At 41.9% G+C, this 16599-nt stretch overlaps 1 protein-coding gene across 1 annotated transcript in view; it reads left to right on the top strand.

Annotated features, from left to right (window-relative positions):
- LOC309821318 (chondroitin sulfate proteoglycan 4-like) overlaps window positions 1-16599 on the top strand; it is a gene marked incomplete at both ends in the record, with an annotated part of 63368 nt that overhangs the window by 37139 nt on the left and 9630 nt on the right. The window contains 2 exon segments of the mRNA XM_082652524.1: window positions 408-539; window positions 8777-8949. Of these exon segments, the coding sequence (XP_082508650.1) occupies window positions 408-539; window positions 8777-8949 (305 nt within the window).

Below are 16599 nucleotides of genomic sequence, written 5' to 3'. Positions count from 1 at the left end.
TCAAGTAAGTGTTATCAGTAGTTCAGAAATTGCTAAGGGCTGTGTGTGTATGTGTGTGTACATTGCATGCATGTATTACTTTTATTGGTATAAATTGATGCCAAAATAATAAAATGCAGGTATGAACATGTTTTAACTTTTAAAAAAAATTTCTTGGAGGTAACATCTTTGCTTTCTTTTATTACTCTCAGGAGGGGGTGAGGCAGGAATATGCATTTTAGACCTTTATCAATGTTCTTTTAACTTTGTGTTTTGGCAATATTTGATTTGGTGAGCTCAGTGACTGTTAACATTCTCTCAAATTGATAGGGGTCACTTTGCAGGGGGATCAGGTGGGAGAGAACGTGGAAGTGGGTGGCTTTTGCAAAACAACCAAATTGACCAGAACGTAATTTCTTCTTTTAAAGGAGCAATGTTAGGACGCTTTAATTTTCAGGTTACTGATGGTTTGAACTTTGCACCACGACAAATTTTTAGTATCACAGCTCGAGCTCTGATCATTAGCTTAGAAGTAAACAGAGGACTGAGCATCTCTCCAGGTAAGATTTTAACTTCATTGAGTGTTTGGGTTTAAGTGTTTTTCAATTTATTTAGAAAGTTCTACCTGAATGGTATAAAGTGTCATCTTTTACTATAGAGTGATATCAACAACAGTGACAAAGTCCCAGAAAGAACTGTCTCTTTGCAGGAATTTAGCAAAAGCAAGGCTGGGTCTTCCCCACCCCTCTCTCTCCTATCTCCTGTTCCTCAGAAGAGGGCGTGTTGGTGAAGGGCAATGGGGGGAGGAATCTTTATTTCCATGTGCACTTTCTTCCTGCTCTCTCCTTAGGGTCCTTAAAGAAGCAGGAGAGCCAGGCTCTGTCCTGACCACCTAGATCTTGGGGTTTTCATTTTTGAATATAAAAACCCTGTGTATCGTGAAAACCCCTCAGGATTTCACTGAGTTCCTGCTTCGGGGCCCTGAGCCTTTGGACTGCTTTTTGCCAAGAATGGAAAGATCTAAGGTAGCATCTCTGGCTCAGTACCCTCACTGCAGGAATAGAAAAAGATTTACCCAATGGCAGGGGTAATGAAAAAGGAGGAAAAAAATTAAAACTTGTTATTTCACAAAAAAGGCACTGAGGTAGGTGGCACAGGAAATAATAAAATTTTATATTTCAGTTAAAAAAAAAAAACCTGTGCATTGTAACTTGTTTAATTGATATGCATTTTCAGTCAAATATAGATGGAAAAAGACACTAATCATTTTATTAATTATGGCCACTCCATGGTTACTCTAGCCAGTTGTTCTCAAGCTCTGGGAAGATTTAAAAAATACCAGTGTCTCAGCCTCACCATACACCAATTGAATGGGAGTCTTTGGAATGGGTCCTGGCCATCATTATTTTTTTAAGTCCCAGGTGGTTCTGAAGTACAGCCAGGACCGAGATCCATGGGGCTAGCATTGTACTAGTCTTTTAATCCTTACATCTATGCGAAATAGGTGATATATTCACAGCAAGTTGTCAGAATTTGTGGCTTAAAGAGATGATATAACTTGGCTATGCAACCAGGAAATAGATAAAGCTTACATACCTCTATTGTAACCCTAGAGAAAAAGGTTACTGTTTGTAACTTAAAAAAAAAAACCAAGAATTTTAAGGAGAAATTTTGAAATTTTTAGGTGCTTTAAGCATTTGAGCTCACAAAAAGAAACCTTATCAAAATCCAGTTGAAGATATGTTAGCCCAGATTCTTCTCTTCTGAAGCCTTTTATGTTCCATAATTTTTCTCTGAGAATAAGTGTGATGCTTCCATCGGGTTTTTCAAGGCAATTAGGGTACCATTTAGTGTTTTAAAAAATAAGCAAACTACTGCACCCTAAAATTCTGAAAACTACAGCAATCTATTAAAAAGAGGGTCTCAAATCAGAGTAAATCTGGTTGCTGCAAAAGATTAAATACCTTTCATCTATTCTGGCTAAACTCTGGTTTAGTAATTGAAGACAGTTTTATTAGATTAAAGGGGAGTTACAGCCGCTACAGCTTAGAAAGTTTTGAGTTTCTGGCACCTGCTTTACTGAATATTAGTTTAGCAAGAAAAATGTGTTGTCACCTTTGTGGAACTATGCAAAACATATAGTTTTCTTAGCCCTGTATTTAATATTTGGACTCAGCCCTGAGCCACCATCTCATTTCCCTTCCCAGCATGCACTGCATCTGCCCTGCCCTGGCCTCCCTGTATCCTGTATCCAAGAACGCTCCCCTAGAACTTGCACGTTATCCTCAGATTCCAAAGTGAGCTGTTTGATTTTCCAGCTCCCTCTAGCTGGTTAGGTCTGTTATTCTTGGTTTCTGTGTCGCCTTTTATCCCCAGACTGTGACTTATTTCCAACTCCAGCTCCTGGCCAGGAGGAAGGAAAATGGATTTTTATTGTATGTTTCCATCAGGTGGTTCTTACATTTGATCTGAGGTTGGATGGGTGTGGAATGAGAACAATAGAGCCACAGATTTTAGAGATGGGATGGACACAATGGGTCACTTGGTCCAGTTGTTCTTGGCATTCTTCCTACCCTAACACCCCTAAGTAGCAGTGGCCCCCTCTGTTCTGTATCAGAATTCGTAGGTGTGGACATGCTTCTGAAGACCACATCACCTCATCCTCTCTCCAGGACACAGTTGAGCCTTGCTCAGGCTGGCCCAGCAGCCTCCCCAGGATGTTGGTCCCTGATGCTGTGTGAAGCTGCAGGGATGATGAGGACAGATGCCCCAGCCTTCTTCCCTCAGGACCCCCCATGTCAGGTCCTGCTGGGAGCAGACCCTGAGTGACCTCTGCCGCCCTCATCTATGAGCCAGCCCCTTGGCGGGGGGATGGGAGGCACTCTGTGTCCCACCTCTGGGGTGACTCCAGCTGTCAGCTGTCCACTGTTGCTGCTCTTGTCAGACTCGACCTATATGTTCTGAAATATCAGGGAAAATCTATTTCTTTTTATAGAGCTATGGATTTGATAGAACTATTATAGGAGAAAATATATTCCTATTCTAGAATAGATTGAATTCAAATACTATTGATATTTATGTTTTTATAGTGTTTTATATTTTTTATCTACTGAACTGAGTTGTTAGAAGGATTTAAACAAAATAATGTGTTGAAAACCAAGCTTTGATCATCTGTATTTGGCACATAAAAAACACTGAGGCTTGGACAGTTTCAAAGTCATGTAACTAATAGGAATCCTAAGCCCCAAGACCGAGTGCCGATGCCAACCCCAAACCCTGTGCTCAGATCACAACTCCTGTCCTTTCTGTACGTGCCTGTGTTCCAGGGCTGTCTCTATTTTAGAATATCAGTTCCCTGAGAATGAGACCATCATGGTGGCTATTTAGTTTGTCTCTTCTTAATGTTATTGATGGACTGATATACACAACCAGGAAAAGATACATAGCAATTTAATAAACAACAACGATTATACGGAAATTTTGTGTGTTTTACTTTCTTGGATTATGGAAATACTGCAACCCAGAATTAGCCAGCTTTTTTTTCACCTTCAGTGATCCCATGCCCATTGGGCTTTCCCCACCAGCCCAGCAGCCCGTGGCCATGCTACTGCCTCCTTTGCATATACCGCCCTAAAAAGTAGCCCTGGCTCTAGACTTGTAAGAATTTGTAGCGTTAGACAAGGTAGTGATAAGGATACTTAGTGGGTGAATGTTTTAAGGTTCGTCATAGCTTGTATGCCCTGCCAAATTTGAGAGTCACTCTTTAACTCAGTTATTTTAAAGCAGGAAGAACTATAGTTCTAAACAAACTTTCTGTGCGTGTGAACTAAGAAATTCACTCGATGTGTATTTTCATTTTGTTATTTTGTATAAAAACACATACATACATATATATGTGCATATATATTTGTGTGTATGCGTGTGTGTGTTTATATATATATTCTATTTCTTTCAGGAAAATTTATTCCCCAGAAAGGAATTTTGTAACCAATTTTTTTCACCTTGAATGCCACCATTGAATGTGTTTATCTTTAGTGATGGCATTTTGGAACAAACTATGGCCTTAGGTCCTAGTCTTTCTGTGTATCCAAGTTGTACTTGGTTCTTTTATATAGAGTGTTGAGGAGGGGTTGACCTTGAGAGCTTTGTCAAACTAGTCTAGAATATAAGCTTACACAGACCTAGAGTTAAGTAACCGATTAGTGAAGGGTATTCATAGCAAACTGTGTGACTTCAATCCCCTTGGGGTTTGGTTATGATATAGAGGGAATCATGTCTCACCAACGGGCCATCTATCCTCCATGGTGGGAATTGAGGGAGAGAAGAAAGCAGAAGGAAGTCACAGCGTGTTGCTAAAGGGTTTAGAGCAGAGATTTATGAAACCTTTTAGTCAGATGGTGTTGAAACACTGGATTGGATATTGTAAGGCTTAGCAGGAGGTAACCGAGAGCTATAAGAAAAGATTGTCAATCTTGAAGGAAAAAATTAAAGGCTTACTAAGTAGGGAAATAAGAGACTTATACTCGAGAGTACGCTAATCATGCAAAATATATTATGCTAAGCGTCCAGTGAGGGCGCAGACTGGGTGAGCTACTTGCGTTCGGGGGAGGAAATTTCCCATAGACTGCAATGCTGAGGGAGATCTTGTTGGCCAGATGGGTCTTAGGCTGCCCCTGCAGAGTGAGTAGCATTATGATGGGTGACAACAAAGAGGGGTGAGCATACCAGAGAAGACAGCATAAATGCAGATGTGAAGCCCAGGGAAGAGGCAGGCTGTGTCTGGAAGGTGGAGAGCAGAATCTATCAGATTACTTGCATGATTCCTCACATTTCCTCTCAGACATCATTACAGCACTGAGCTCACAGTAATACAGTGTAGGCAATATAGTGTCAACTTTTTAATAATACTCATTTCAGAGTCAGTGAGACCTACGTTTGACCATTAGGCAAGTTGCTTAATGTCTCCGAGCCTTATCATCCCTTCTTAGTGATGAGGAAACAAATACTTACTTCTTAGGATTACCATGACATCTGAAAGAAAAGACAGGACTGTGTTTGTGCTATTTCCTGGTATATCTCTCCTCCTTATTCTAGGGCTTGTCACATACGAGGCACTTGATAATGTCTGTTGAAGAGATGCACAAGACCCCCTAGCCTGGTGACCATGAAACTCTTGCTGTTATGGTAGTGGTGGTTTTTCATGAAATAAACACAATAGGTGTACCTAAAAGAAGGGTGAAAAAGATGTCTTTACTCCAAGACTTAGAGTCTTTAACGTGCTGATTTGCTCTTCAAATCTCCAAGAGTTACATATGGAGTGAGAGCTTGCCAAACAGATATGCTTAGAGTCCTTTTATTACCACACTCCTTGTAGGACAGTTCTTCTGTGGAATATAGATTTAGGTGGGACCTTCGTGAATCCTTTCCCAAATTAAGTGCTTGAAGCTCATGGATGAAAATATCAATGCTTGGATGAAAGGAGATGGGGTGGCGTGGGGGGAAATGATGGCTCTTGGTGAACTGGGCTGCGCGGCAAGAGATGCTCATGGAGCAGTGGCAACATGGGGCCAGCTAGCCTTTCTGACTGAACATGCTCCAGGTTACTGCCGACTAGCAACTAGACACTCTACTGGGTTAGGAAGCTCGACAAAGGAATGAGGGATTAATATAGCCTGGCTGAGAGAAAAGTACTCTTGGCCTGGAACATCTCTGGTGGCCTCTACCCCAAAAGGCTAAATAAGATAATGAAATGATTCTTTTAAAGAGTCCCTCCCACCTACCCCCCGACACACCTGCCAAAGGTAATCCTTGAGGTGAAGGAATAAATGAAAAGTTAAGAGTCCTTTATAAGCAGGAAATAATTAAGAAGGCACGGTGGGGAAAAGTTCCAACGCAAAACTGAAGATGAGAAGTTGGAGGCTGGGGAGCCCAGAAACTGCACACAAAAGAGGTATAATCCACTTGACAGGATGGGGGCCACCTTGGCAGGCAGCAGAGAGTGGGCCTCAGTTATGACTTTCTGTAATGTTGACTAAGCATACAGAATAATTCCTCTTGGCCTCCCCGGGGTGACCTCACATCCTGGGTCCCCAGCTCCAGAAGCTAGAAGGTGGCAGTGACCGCAAAACTTTCAGCAGCAAGAACTAAGAGAAATGTGGGAGGGAGTTAAAGCATCTTTGTGTGTGTGTGACAGCCAAGGTTGTACCAAGGCAGTCCTGAATCTGGGGCAGAACTGTGATCCTGAGGCTGATATGTCCAGGTACTCCTGCCTACGCCTCAGGAGCCCCAGGACCTAGTGCCTATCTCAGGAGCTCTGGTATTTTATTTTATCTTATTTTATTTTATTTTGTCATTTGTTTTTCAGCTTTATAGAGGTATAATTGACAAATAAAATTGTAAGATATCTGAAATATACAACCTGATGATTTGATTTATGTATACATTATGAAAAGATTCCCCCTCATCCAGTTAATGAATACATTCATCACTTCACATATTTACTTTTACCTTTTCAGTTCTACTCTCTTCGCAAATTTCAATTATACAATACAATGTTAACTATAATCACCATGTTATACATTAGATCCTCAGACCTTATTTATCTTATAACTGAAAGTTTATACCCTTTTAGCAAACTCTCATCATTTCCTTCACCCCCAGCCCTATGGCAACCACTTTCTAATCTCTGTTTTCATGAGTTTGACTTTTGTTTTTAAAGATTCCACATGTAAGTAATACCATGCAGTATTTGTCTTTGTCTGCCTTGTTTCACTCAGCCTGGTGCCCTCTAGCTTCATCCATGTTGTTGCAAATGACAAGATTTCCTTCTTTTTTAAGGCTGAATAATATTCCATCGTGTATGTGTGTGTGTATCACATTTTACAACATTTTCTCGATCCATTCATCCACTGGTTGACATTTAGGTTGTTTCCATACCTTGACTATTTTGAGTGATGCTGCAGTAAACATGGGAGTACAGATTTCTCTTTGAGATCATCATTTTGTTTCCTTTGAATATATACCCAGAAGTGGGATTTCTGGATCATATGGTAGTTCTACTTTTAATTTCTTGAGAAACCTCCATACTATTTTCTATAAGGCTGCACTAATTTACATTCCCACCAACAGTGCGCAAGGGTTCCCTTTTCTCCACATCCCAAACTAGCATTTGTTCTTTCATGTCTTTTTGATAATGGACATCTTAACAGGTGTAAGGTGATATCTCACTGTGGTTCTGACTTGCATTTCCCTGATGATTAGCGTTGATGAGCACCTTTTCATGTGCCTGTTGCCTATTTGTAAGTCTTCTTTGGAAAAGAATGTCTATTTAAGTCATTTGTCCATTTTAAAATTGGGTTATTTGGGGTTTTTTTGCTACTAAGTTGTATGAGATCCTTGTATATTTTGGATATTAACCCTTTATCAGATATGTGGTTTGCAAATATTTTCTCCCATTCCATAGGTTGCCTTTTCATTTTGTTGATGGTTTCCTTTGCTGAGTAGATGTAGTCCCACTTGTTATTTTTGGTTTTGTTGTCAGGTATTTTAAAGGGAACCTCTAAATTAAAGGCTCAGAACAATCTTTGCATGTTTGAAAATCTTACTGAAAGCTGGCTTCCTCGTGTATTAGCTGTCGTCAAGGTCCTGCCTTTAAGCACCTAATGTGGTTTAAATACTGCAGTCGGTGGCCCTCACTCTCCCAGGCTATAATGGTTCCGTCAGGAAAGCAAAATGAATGTCATTTAGGAGGCTTAGTTATTGGGTGATTGGCTCAACTTCATAGACAATTTATAAAGTGCCGACTCCAAGAGCTAGTGCAAGGCCCCTGTGCAAGACCTAATGCTAAAGCCCTTTAGCAAGGGCTAAAACAGAAAAGAGAAGGTGAGATTGGGCCAGGATGACTGTAAATCTCTCTCAGATCTGCCACCGTATCAGGTTGGGGATATTCCCTAAACCCATGCAAAGTAAAGCGATAGAAACTCTAGCCCTATATTCCTCAAATTGTGGTCCATGGACCTCTAGTCTGTGAACTGATAAGAATGGGAAATGAAAGGAGGTGTTCAGAAAATTTTATAGCAATTTGACATTGTTGTGACATTTTATTGTATTTTATAAAATTATTGGTCCACAATGGATTTGGTGGGAAACACTGATCCTTCACTACAGAGTATTTGAGAAGCACTGCGCTAACCTGAATGTCCCCAAGTCACTCTGGCCCTTAGTTATCAATGAGATCACATTAGCACACTGACCACTCACTGGTTCTTCTTCTCTTAACATCCACACAGGCCCTTCCCTCCCCACGTTGTCCATGCAACCTGCACATCTGGGGGCTCCTCTGGAGACCGCCACCATTTGTTTCAGAGCCAACCTCTCCCCCAGGCATCCACAGATGGACACTCCGTCGAGCACCTGCAGCCGCTGTCAGGCCAGGACGCGTCTGTCCTCCCAAGTTTAGCCGGCGCCCCCTTCCTGTGCTCAGAGCCGAGCTGGGTGTCACTCGCCTGGCATTGCCTTCTTTCTCTCGAGATCAGTTAGACATGCAGGACTGCGGGGGCTGAGGGGCTCTTTTCATGGGATTTTCCTCCTTCATCTCTGGCCCCCGTAGCAAAGCACATCCACAAACAGCAGCCGCATGGATCTGTTGGCCCCTCACAGCCCAATTTCAAGTTCGAGCTAGCCAGCCCCCCGTCCATAACTACGTGTTTTCCAGTTTTCAGGGGTCTGTAAAGATCATTTCATTAACCATAGCCTTCATATGCTTTATACTTACATGCATGTTTCAGTCTTCACTTAGGTCCCATAAAGCCCCTTTCAGCTCGTGACCTGAGAGCTGTGACCAATGACATGGACAGTGCAGGAAACAGAACTATAACCTTTACAGTTGTAAGTTCCCCTAGACTCGGGAGGTTGGTGCGAGTCAATTCTGACAACAGCACAGAGGATGTTTCTATATTTACGCAGCATCTGGTGAGTCCTGACATCTGTCCGTGCAGCTGGGCAGGGCTGGGCGTCTCTACAGGGCGGACCCCTCGCTTGTCCTCATCCTGTGAAGCCAAGCAGACGTGCCCATTTGCCCAGGCAGTTACTCATTCCCGTTGTGCTGGTTTTAAAACCGGGCACTTTGTAGTGAGCACAGGATGGAACACAATTGTCAGAAAGCACCAAGCAAATTCAAACGCTGTGTCTAAGAAATAAGAAGGGATCCTTTTATCACTAAAGATGAATTTAAAAGGAAACCCAAAGCAGAGTTGCAGGAGTAAATCCTACAGGATATGTCTGTCCATTTATGCTTAATATGTAAAATTATATACATAATTTCATGTACTGTTGTGTTTATATAAATATGTGTGTATGTAAGGAGAGGGTGTGTATTTAAGCTGCACCCAGAGCCATCTGTTTCCAACTTCACTGGTGCTTTACCACTACGACCATCCACATGCCCTCTTTATATGCATAAGCCTTCAAGTCTTTTTATTTTTTTTTATTTTTTTTTTTTACTTTTGCATCCTAGGAATCTGACTGACTTGTCGTGTTTGCGTCTATGTGATTTCATTTTCTAAATGTCTATGTTTCCAAACCATCTTCCTGCATATAACTTTTCTTGCTTGCCTTTCAGCTTTCTTTTTCCATTCTTAAACTGTGTGTACAGGGATCTGATAGCTGATCTGTCTATAGCTTTACATGACTAAGGAATAAAAAATCCGAAGTCAAGTTTAGAGGAAATAGCCAGAGTAAACCACATGTCTGCCCTTTAACCGTTGAGCCATTTCTCTCCAGGGTGACGTGGCAGACTTGAATTTAGCTTTTGCTCTGCTATCGCCTTTGTCTGGGGTGCATCTAAGGGAACAGATCGTGAGGTCAGCAGAAGTTCTGAAAGTGACACTGAAAAGAGGAAGTATAAATTCTCTAGTTCACACATGAACTCTGGAGGAGGAAAAAAGGGATTAGGGTGAAAACTGCATTGTGTGTGGGATCTTAATGTGCCCAAAGGCATCAAAACCTGCCCAGGTTCAGCTTACATTTTGAATACTAGCAAGAATGATGTCAGTCATATTAAGATGTCTTACGTCTAGCCCTAGTTCTTTAAAAAAATATGTATTTTTTGATGATGATCATTTCGAGCATTAGTTTCCACTACTTTTCATTGCAAATATATAATATTTTAGATTAATATGGTCTAAATAGGCTTTAGTGGATATGGTAGCCAAGATCCACTAGGTTATGCTGCAGTACCGAACAACTCCCCAGTCTCAATGGCTTACAATAGCAAAAGCTTATTTCTCACGTATGTTGTACATGGCCTGTGGGTTCCATCTGTCCCTTATTCCAGGGTCCACGTTGAAGGAGCAACCCCTCTCTTGGGCATTGCTGTATTTGCAGCAGGGGGAAAAGAAGTGGTGGTGGATGCATGCGACAACCCCACACGTCTATGCTCGGAAGTGCCACGTATCACTGTGCTCACGTCTCACTGACTAAAGAATGTCACGTGAGCAAGCCTGGTGTCAGTGGTGTAGGGAAGGAGAACCATCTCATAGGGAGGAGACACTGACACAATAGAACAGTCCACCACGGTGGGCTAGCCTGGTAATCACAAAATAGTTGATGATACACTGAGAGTACGTTTTCCTGTAAAACAAACCTCCCCCACAGACAACACATTTGTCAGCAGGAATTAAAGCCCCTAGCTAGTTATGAGGTCATAGGGCAGGCAAAGTCTTGACTGATTGGAATCCAATTATTTTAAGGTTTTATTTTTCCTCTCATTATTCCTTCTACTTGACGAACCAAGAGGCGAGTGTCAAGAAAAGATATCATCAATGGCAGGTGGTAGTCTGTGGGGGATGTGTTGCCTTGGGGCTCAGGGCTGTAAAGGGCCTGCAGAGGGGTGTCTGGGACGAGGGGCATTAGAACCCACTGTCGGTCCTCGTGGAGGCAGGGGGAGGCTCCAGTGTGGAGGCACAGCCTGGGCAATGTCACAAGCCAGGCATGGTGAGAGAGGAGTGTGTTCTCCTTCTCGAGTGGACCGGGAAAGCAGCCCTTCTCACCACACACACAGCCCTTTCCTCTCCAAAGCATGCCGTGCCAGCGGCCTGGCCCAGTGCTTTGACTCAGGGGACAGAGGAGAGCCCCTTTTGTGGTATACGAGGCATCAGACTCTATATCAGGCCGTTTATGCAAGTGCATTCCCGGATGTGACAATTCCTGTCTCCCCAAAGCAGCGTCTAAGATATATTTCGAGTCTGTAGGAATTCAGCACGGCAGCCCACGCTCTCTGCCTTTGGTGTGTGAGTGTGGAGAGAGAATATAATTTAGGAATTGGGCGCACTGTTGCTGCTCATTGATCCACTGCTGACCATTGATGACTGAGGACAGTGCCTTGGCCTCTAAGGTCAGAAGATCTGGATTAACTCTGTGAGTTATGGCAAATGACATATCTTTTAATCCTCAGTTTCCTCATCTGTAAAAGGGGGAAAATAGTAGTAATGACAATTGAAATCATTTTGAACATTCCGCATGTCCCAGGTGCCATTCTAAGCTTTGTTCTATACTACTCATTATGTCACTTTACAGGCCTGGATCCTAAAGCACAGGGAAGTTAAGCAACTCACCTGCCGCTACACAGCTGAGAAGTGGCAGAGTCAGAATGTGAACTCAGGGTCTTGACTACTTTCCTCTTGGCCATAATGAATTAACATAGAAAGTGGATACAAAATGTTTAGCACACAGCCCCACATGCAGCAGATGTTCAATAAATAGTAGCTAAGGCTGTTGTGATTATCTTTTTGCCCTTGAAAATGTTAGAGATTCTTTTCCTCTCATAGTAGCCAAAGGACTAGTTTCACGGGGCTGGCAATTTTCTGGGACACTGGAATTGGCTGCTGTGTTTACCCTAATGTGCTGCAGTAATTTAATGTATGGAAATGAGGTCATTAGAAGAAAATGACATTTACTTCACCCTGTAACCTGCTTACTGTTTCCCTTTGTTGGAGAGTCCCTGGTGTTCTGGAATACATTTCCTTGAGTGATGACAAGAGGAGGTGGCTGAGGAAAATGTCAGGTGGCCTCATGCCTGGATTCAGCAGTACTTCATCCTGGGGCCAAGCACAGGCTGGAGACACAATGAGGCCTGGGACTGGGGCAGCTCCAAATATCCCACCCCAGAGGGTCAGGGCAAGGAAGACCCCGTGGCAGGACTCCGCAGCAGAGCAGCTGAGAGCTGCTGTACAAAGTTGAGGTGCTTTTGCAGGATATGTTTGGCTAAATTTCTAAACTTCTATGAATAAATTTCATTGAAATACCCTGTCTTCCCTTCCACTTCAGTAGTCATGAGGAACATCAGTAATGTGGGGAGAGGAGAATGTGCAGAGGAAACTCTGCAAGGATATAAACGCAAATGCTAACTCTGGCTCTTTTAGTGTGTGTGGTTTTTTGAGCACCAAAATATCACGCATTTATTGTAAAAATAAAATTAGAAAACAGTAAAGCAGAAAATTCATATTGAAAAAGACTAGAGCATCATCAATAAATTCAGTACCATTGATGTTCACCTGAAGGCGTTCCAATTCCGTTTAGCTTGTGTGTTCAGAAGGCACATTTTAATTTGTGACTTGGGAAGAAGAAGAAAATTATTATCTCCCTGACTTTCCTCTTTTCAGGTCCTGTCTCCTTCTTCACATGCAAATGGAATGTGAATCTTTTCCTAAAATCTGCAGTTTTATGGCCTGTGTCAAACAGGACGTTGGTCAAACTCTCAGCCATTTTATGATGGCTCAGATTCCTCCCCAGCAGCTCCAGAACATTTTGGGAAGTAAAAGAAAGGGTGGGGCAGGTTTTGGAGGCAGTGAAGATGATGAAGACATTTTTTTCTGAAATTACTTAACAAGGACATTTATTGAACACATATTATGTGCTTTGACTAGTCCTCTTTAGTCTAGTTGGTGAGAAGAGATATTAACAGAGGAAACAATTTTCATTGTAAAAGGAGCTCAGAGCTGTTCAGCCATGCTCATGTAATCAGATGGCTTCAATTGCTTTTTAGCTTTCTAGATCAGTTTTTCTAATTTCAAGAGTCAGTTCCAGCCCATAACGTGCTAAGTGTCCAGCGGGGAGAGTGCTTTAGGCACCTGATGGTTGAGTCCTCTTTCATACCTTTACCTTAAAGGACTAAATTCTTTCCAGCTCTCTACCACCCTCAGCTGGGGGAGGCAAGAACACCATATCATTTGCGCATAAAACCTATACCCTTTTTTGTTTTGATGGATAAACAAAAATGACCATTTTTTTGTTTTTTTCGCTCTAGCTGTTTTCATATTTAATCATAATTATTTTTCTTATTGAAGTATAGTTGATTTACAGTGTTGCACCAATCTCTGCTGTACAGCAAAGTGACTCAGTTGTACACATATATACATTCTTTTTTATATTCTTTTCCATTATGATTTATCACAGAATATTCAATATAGTTCCCTGTGCTATACATTAGAATCTTGTTGTTTATCTGTTCTAAATGTAATAGTTTGCATCTACCAACCCCAAACTCCCAGTCCATCCTTCTCCCTCCCCCACTTCCCCTTGGCAACCACAAGTCTTTTCTCTATGCCTATGAGTCTGTTTCTGTCAAAAATGACCATTTTAATCAGTGGCTCTGGATATAGCTTGTGAAAGAAAACTAGATGTTCTCCATTATGCTTAATATCATCCTTTAGCAAAGTAATTGTGGGGAAAACATTTGTTATGTTATAGCTCAAAATACTTTCTTATCCTGGAATAAATTCATGATTTTCAAACCATACCATATCAACCTACCAAGATAAACATGTAACATCTTGTTTTTCACCATAATATTACATCTGCCTAAAAGGGAAAAAGCTAAACCACAAAAACTTGTGCTGAAAATCTTATATCCTGAAGAATTAAACATACAAATACACAGAGAAGGTGAATCATCAAATTTTAAAATGAAATCTTTTTACAAACGTAGAGAAATTATTGTTCATTTCAAAGAATGTATGAACAAAGCACATACATTGAATTCTCTGAAGCACTAATCTCTTCCTTGTAGAGCACAAGGCTAATTGAGTGATTTTTATTCCAGCACTTGTTTAGATAATATAGAATCATTAAAAAGCAAAGTGTTCTGGTTTTGAGGTTTATGACGCCTGGCCATTTTGCTTTTCCATAAAGCCAGTAATTGCATTTTAGCCATTGTGCTGTTGTGGGTAGACCATCCATCTTCGTCTCTGCCTGCTGCTGCAACACAGATATAGGTTTCCAGGGTCACATTTAGAAAATAATATAATCGATTCTGGGTTATGAATTTTGTCTAATTACCCCCTCTTCTAGATTCTGAAGACAACACGTACATTTTAAGAAATTGCAAACACATTTCCCATAGGACAGAAGCTGATTTATTACAACTTAATGGAGAGTGCAATGGGATCATTAAACTTTGGCCCTTTACTTTTCTGAACAGAGAAGGATAAGTTTCTTTGTGTTAGTGATCACTCCTGCCCCACGTCCCTGCTTTCTTGGGGTCTCTTCAGTGACAAGCTCAATGGCAACTAGACTCAGTAGTCATTTTGAACATTTTCCACTAGGTTTTTGTTTTGGCAGTTTTGTTTTGGCCCTTACGGTTCACTGAATTATGTGCTAGCATATTTTTCCATGTGTAGAAATTAGTGTATTGCACTGTCACTTAGTCACCTATTCATTGTTCAAACAAAATTGGCTGATGTGTCCTAGTCCAATGGCTTTGAATACCCAACGATGTTTCTTTCTCTTAAACTGTTGGCTCTTTCTTTGAAAAAGCAGATAGAACCAAATCCCATTTCAGTGAGTGTGGTTTATCCTTGCTCCTTGTAGTAATTTCCTAAGGCTGCTGTAATAAATGACCACAAACTTGGTGGCTTAAAATAGCAGAAATGTACTATCTCATAGTTCTGGAGGCCAGAAGTTGGAACTCCATTTCACTGGGCTGAAATCAAGGTGTCAGCAGGGCCATGCTCCCTCTGGAGGCTCTAGGGGAGAACTCCTTCTTCCCTCTTCCAGCTTTTGGTAGCTGCCAGCATCTCCTGGTGTGTGGCCCCATCATGCCAATGTCTGCCTCCATGGTCACGTCGCCTTCTCCTTTTCTGTCTGTATCGTGTATCTCTCTGCCTCCCTCTTGTAAGGATGTATGTGATTGCAGTCAGGGCCCCCCTGGATAATCCAGGACACTCTTCCAATCTTAGGAACCAACCTTAACTTAATCACATCTGCAAAGTCTTTGGCATGTAAGGTAACATTCACAGGTTCAAGGGATTCAGACCTGATATCTTTGGTGGACATTTTTAGCCTACTACATTTATATATAACAAAAGCAAGGTGTCCCATACTCTTTTATAATGAATCACCTCTTACATGATCTCACTTGGTAGTTTTTAAAGAGCTCCATGCTTGTAATGGTATAAGACCTATGAGAATCTATATCTACTTTCATATAAATGTGAATTTGGACCTCTCTGCCAGGTAGGGCTGTAGATGGATATATTGCTAGGCTCCTTGAAAAGCTTTTTGTTCTAATATTTTTATGCAGAGACTGACCCAGTATGGAGGGGCATGGATAATTATTTGGACCTGGTTTTCAATTGCCCATTTCTAGCTGGAGATTTCCGGATATCATCATTTAGGAACTTAAGTTTCCTAAAATGCCTCTCCTATCCATTTTCACTAAGGGGAATTATTCCTGGGACTTACCCCAGTCCCATTTTGTTTAGCCTGATACCTGGGCACCCTCTAACCCGTGGCACGCTGGACTGCCCCGGACTTCTAACCTCTTCTGGGAACCTTGAACTCTCCAGTCCCGGCTGCTCTCTGCAACCATGGTGGTCCCAGTCCTGGTGGAAACAAGAAAGGGCACGTAGAAAGGAGTCATTTCTCTGAGCTCATCGTTCAGGAGCACAGGAGCTTGTTGTTTTCCAAATCTTAGCCTTTAGGACTTTTCGGTTAACCTACACGGAACCTCAGAGACTTTATCTTTTTGAACTGTTTGGCTTTCTGTAGTCTCCTTTCCCCATGATTATCTGCCCAAGATAGAGATTTTTTGGCCAGCTCTCTTTCCCTTGCTCCTTCTGGCCAATTATTGTCCTGCTAGAGACTTGGCCCTTTGGCAAAGCCATCACGTTGTGGAGAATCAAGCGAGTGGACTGCGTGTCCCTCCTTCTCCCTCCCTTTTCACCCAGTTGACCCTAGGATAATTTGGTTACTCTCTTCTCCAGTGGGAATTTCAAAACTGTGATTGACTTTTAGGCCCTGCTCTGGGATAGATCAGTGTAAAGGACTCATGTTCTGGTTTTCTTATCAGGATTATGGGGGGCTATATTTAGAAAGACCCCTGGAATGAAGATATAATCCAGAGCTTTCTAGCCCTGCGTTTTGGCCAAGCTTGACAATTTTATTCTCCAACACTCAGTTCTGACCACATGTACTTTTAGACAGGAATTGTCCTCAGCCTGGAGCCAGGTGGAAACTCCTTTCCCCTCATTCCTACCCTCTTTCCCTCAATGTCCTATGAGAACGTCTACCTGATCTACAATGGCAGTTGTGAAGAACTGGAATACAACCTTCCCTTACTTGCCA

This window comes from Grampus griseus, assembly GCF_964374135.1.
Source record: "Grampus griseus genome assembly, chromosome: 3".
NCBI lineage: Eukaryota > Metazoa > Chordata > Mammalia > Artiodactyla > Delphinidae > Grampus > Grampus griseus.
This window is presented reverse-complemented; position numbering and strand designations above follow the sequence as displayed.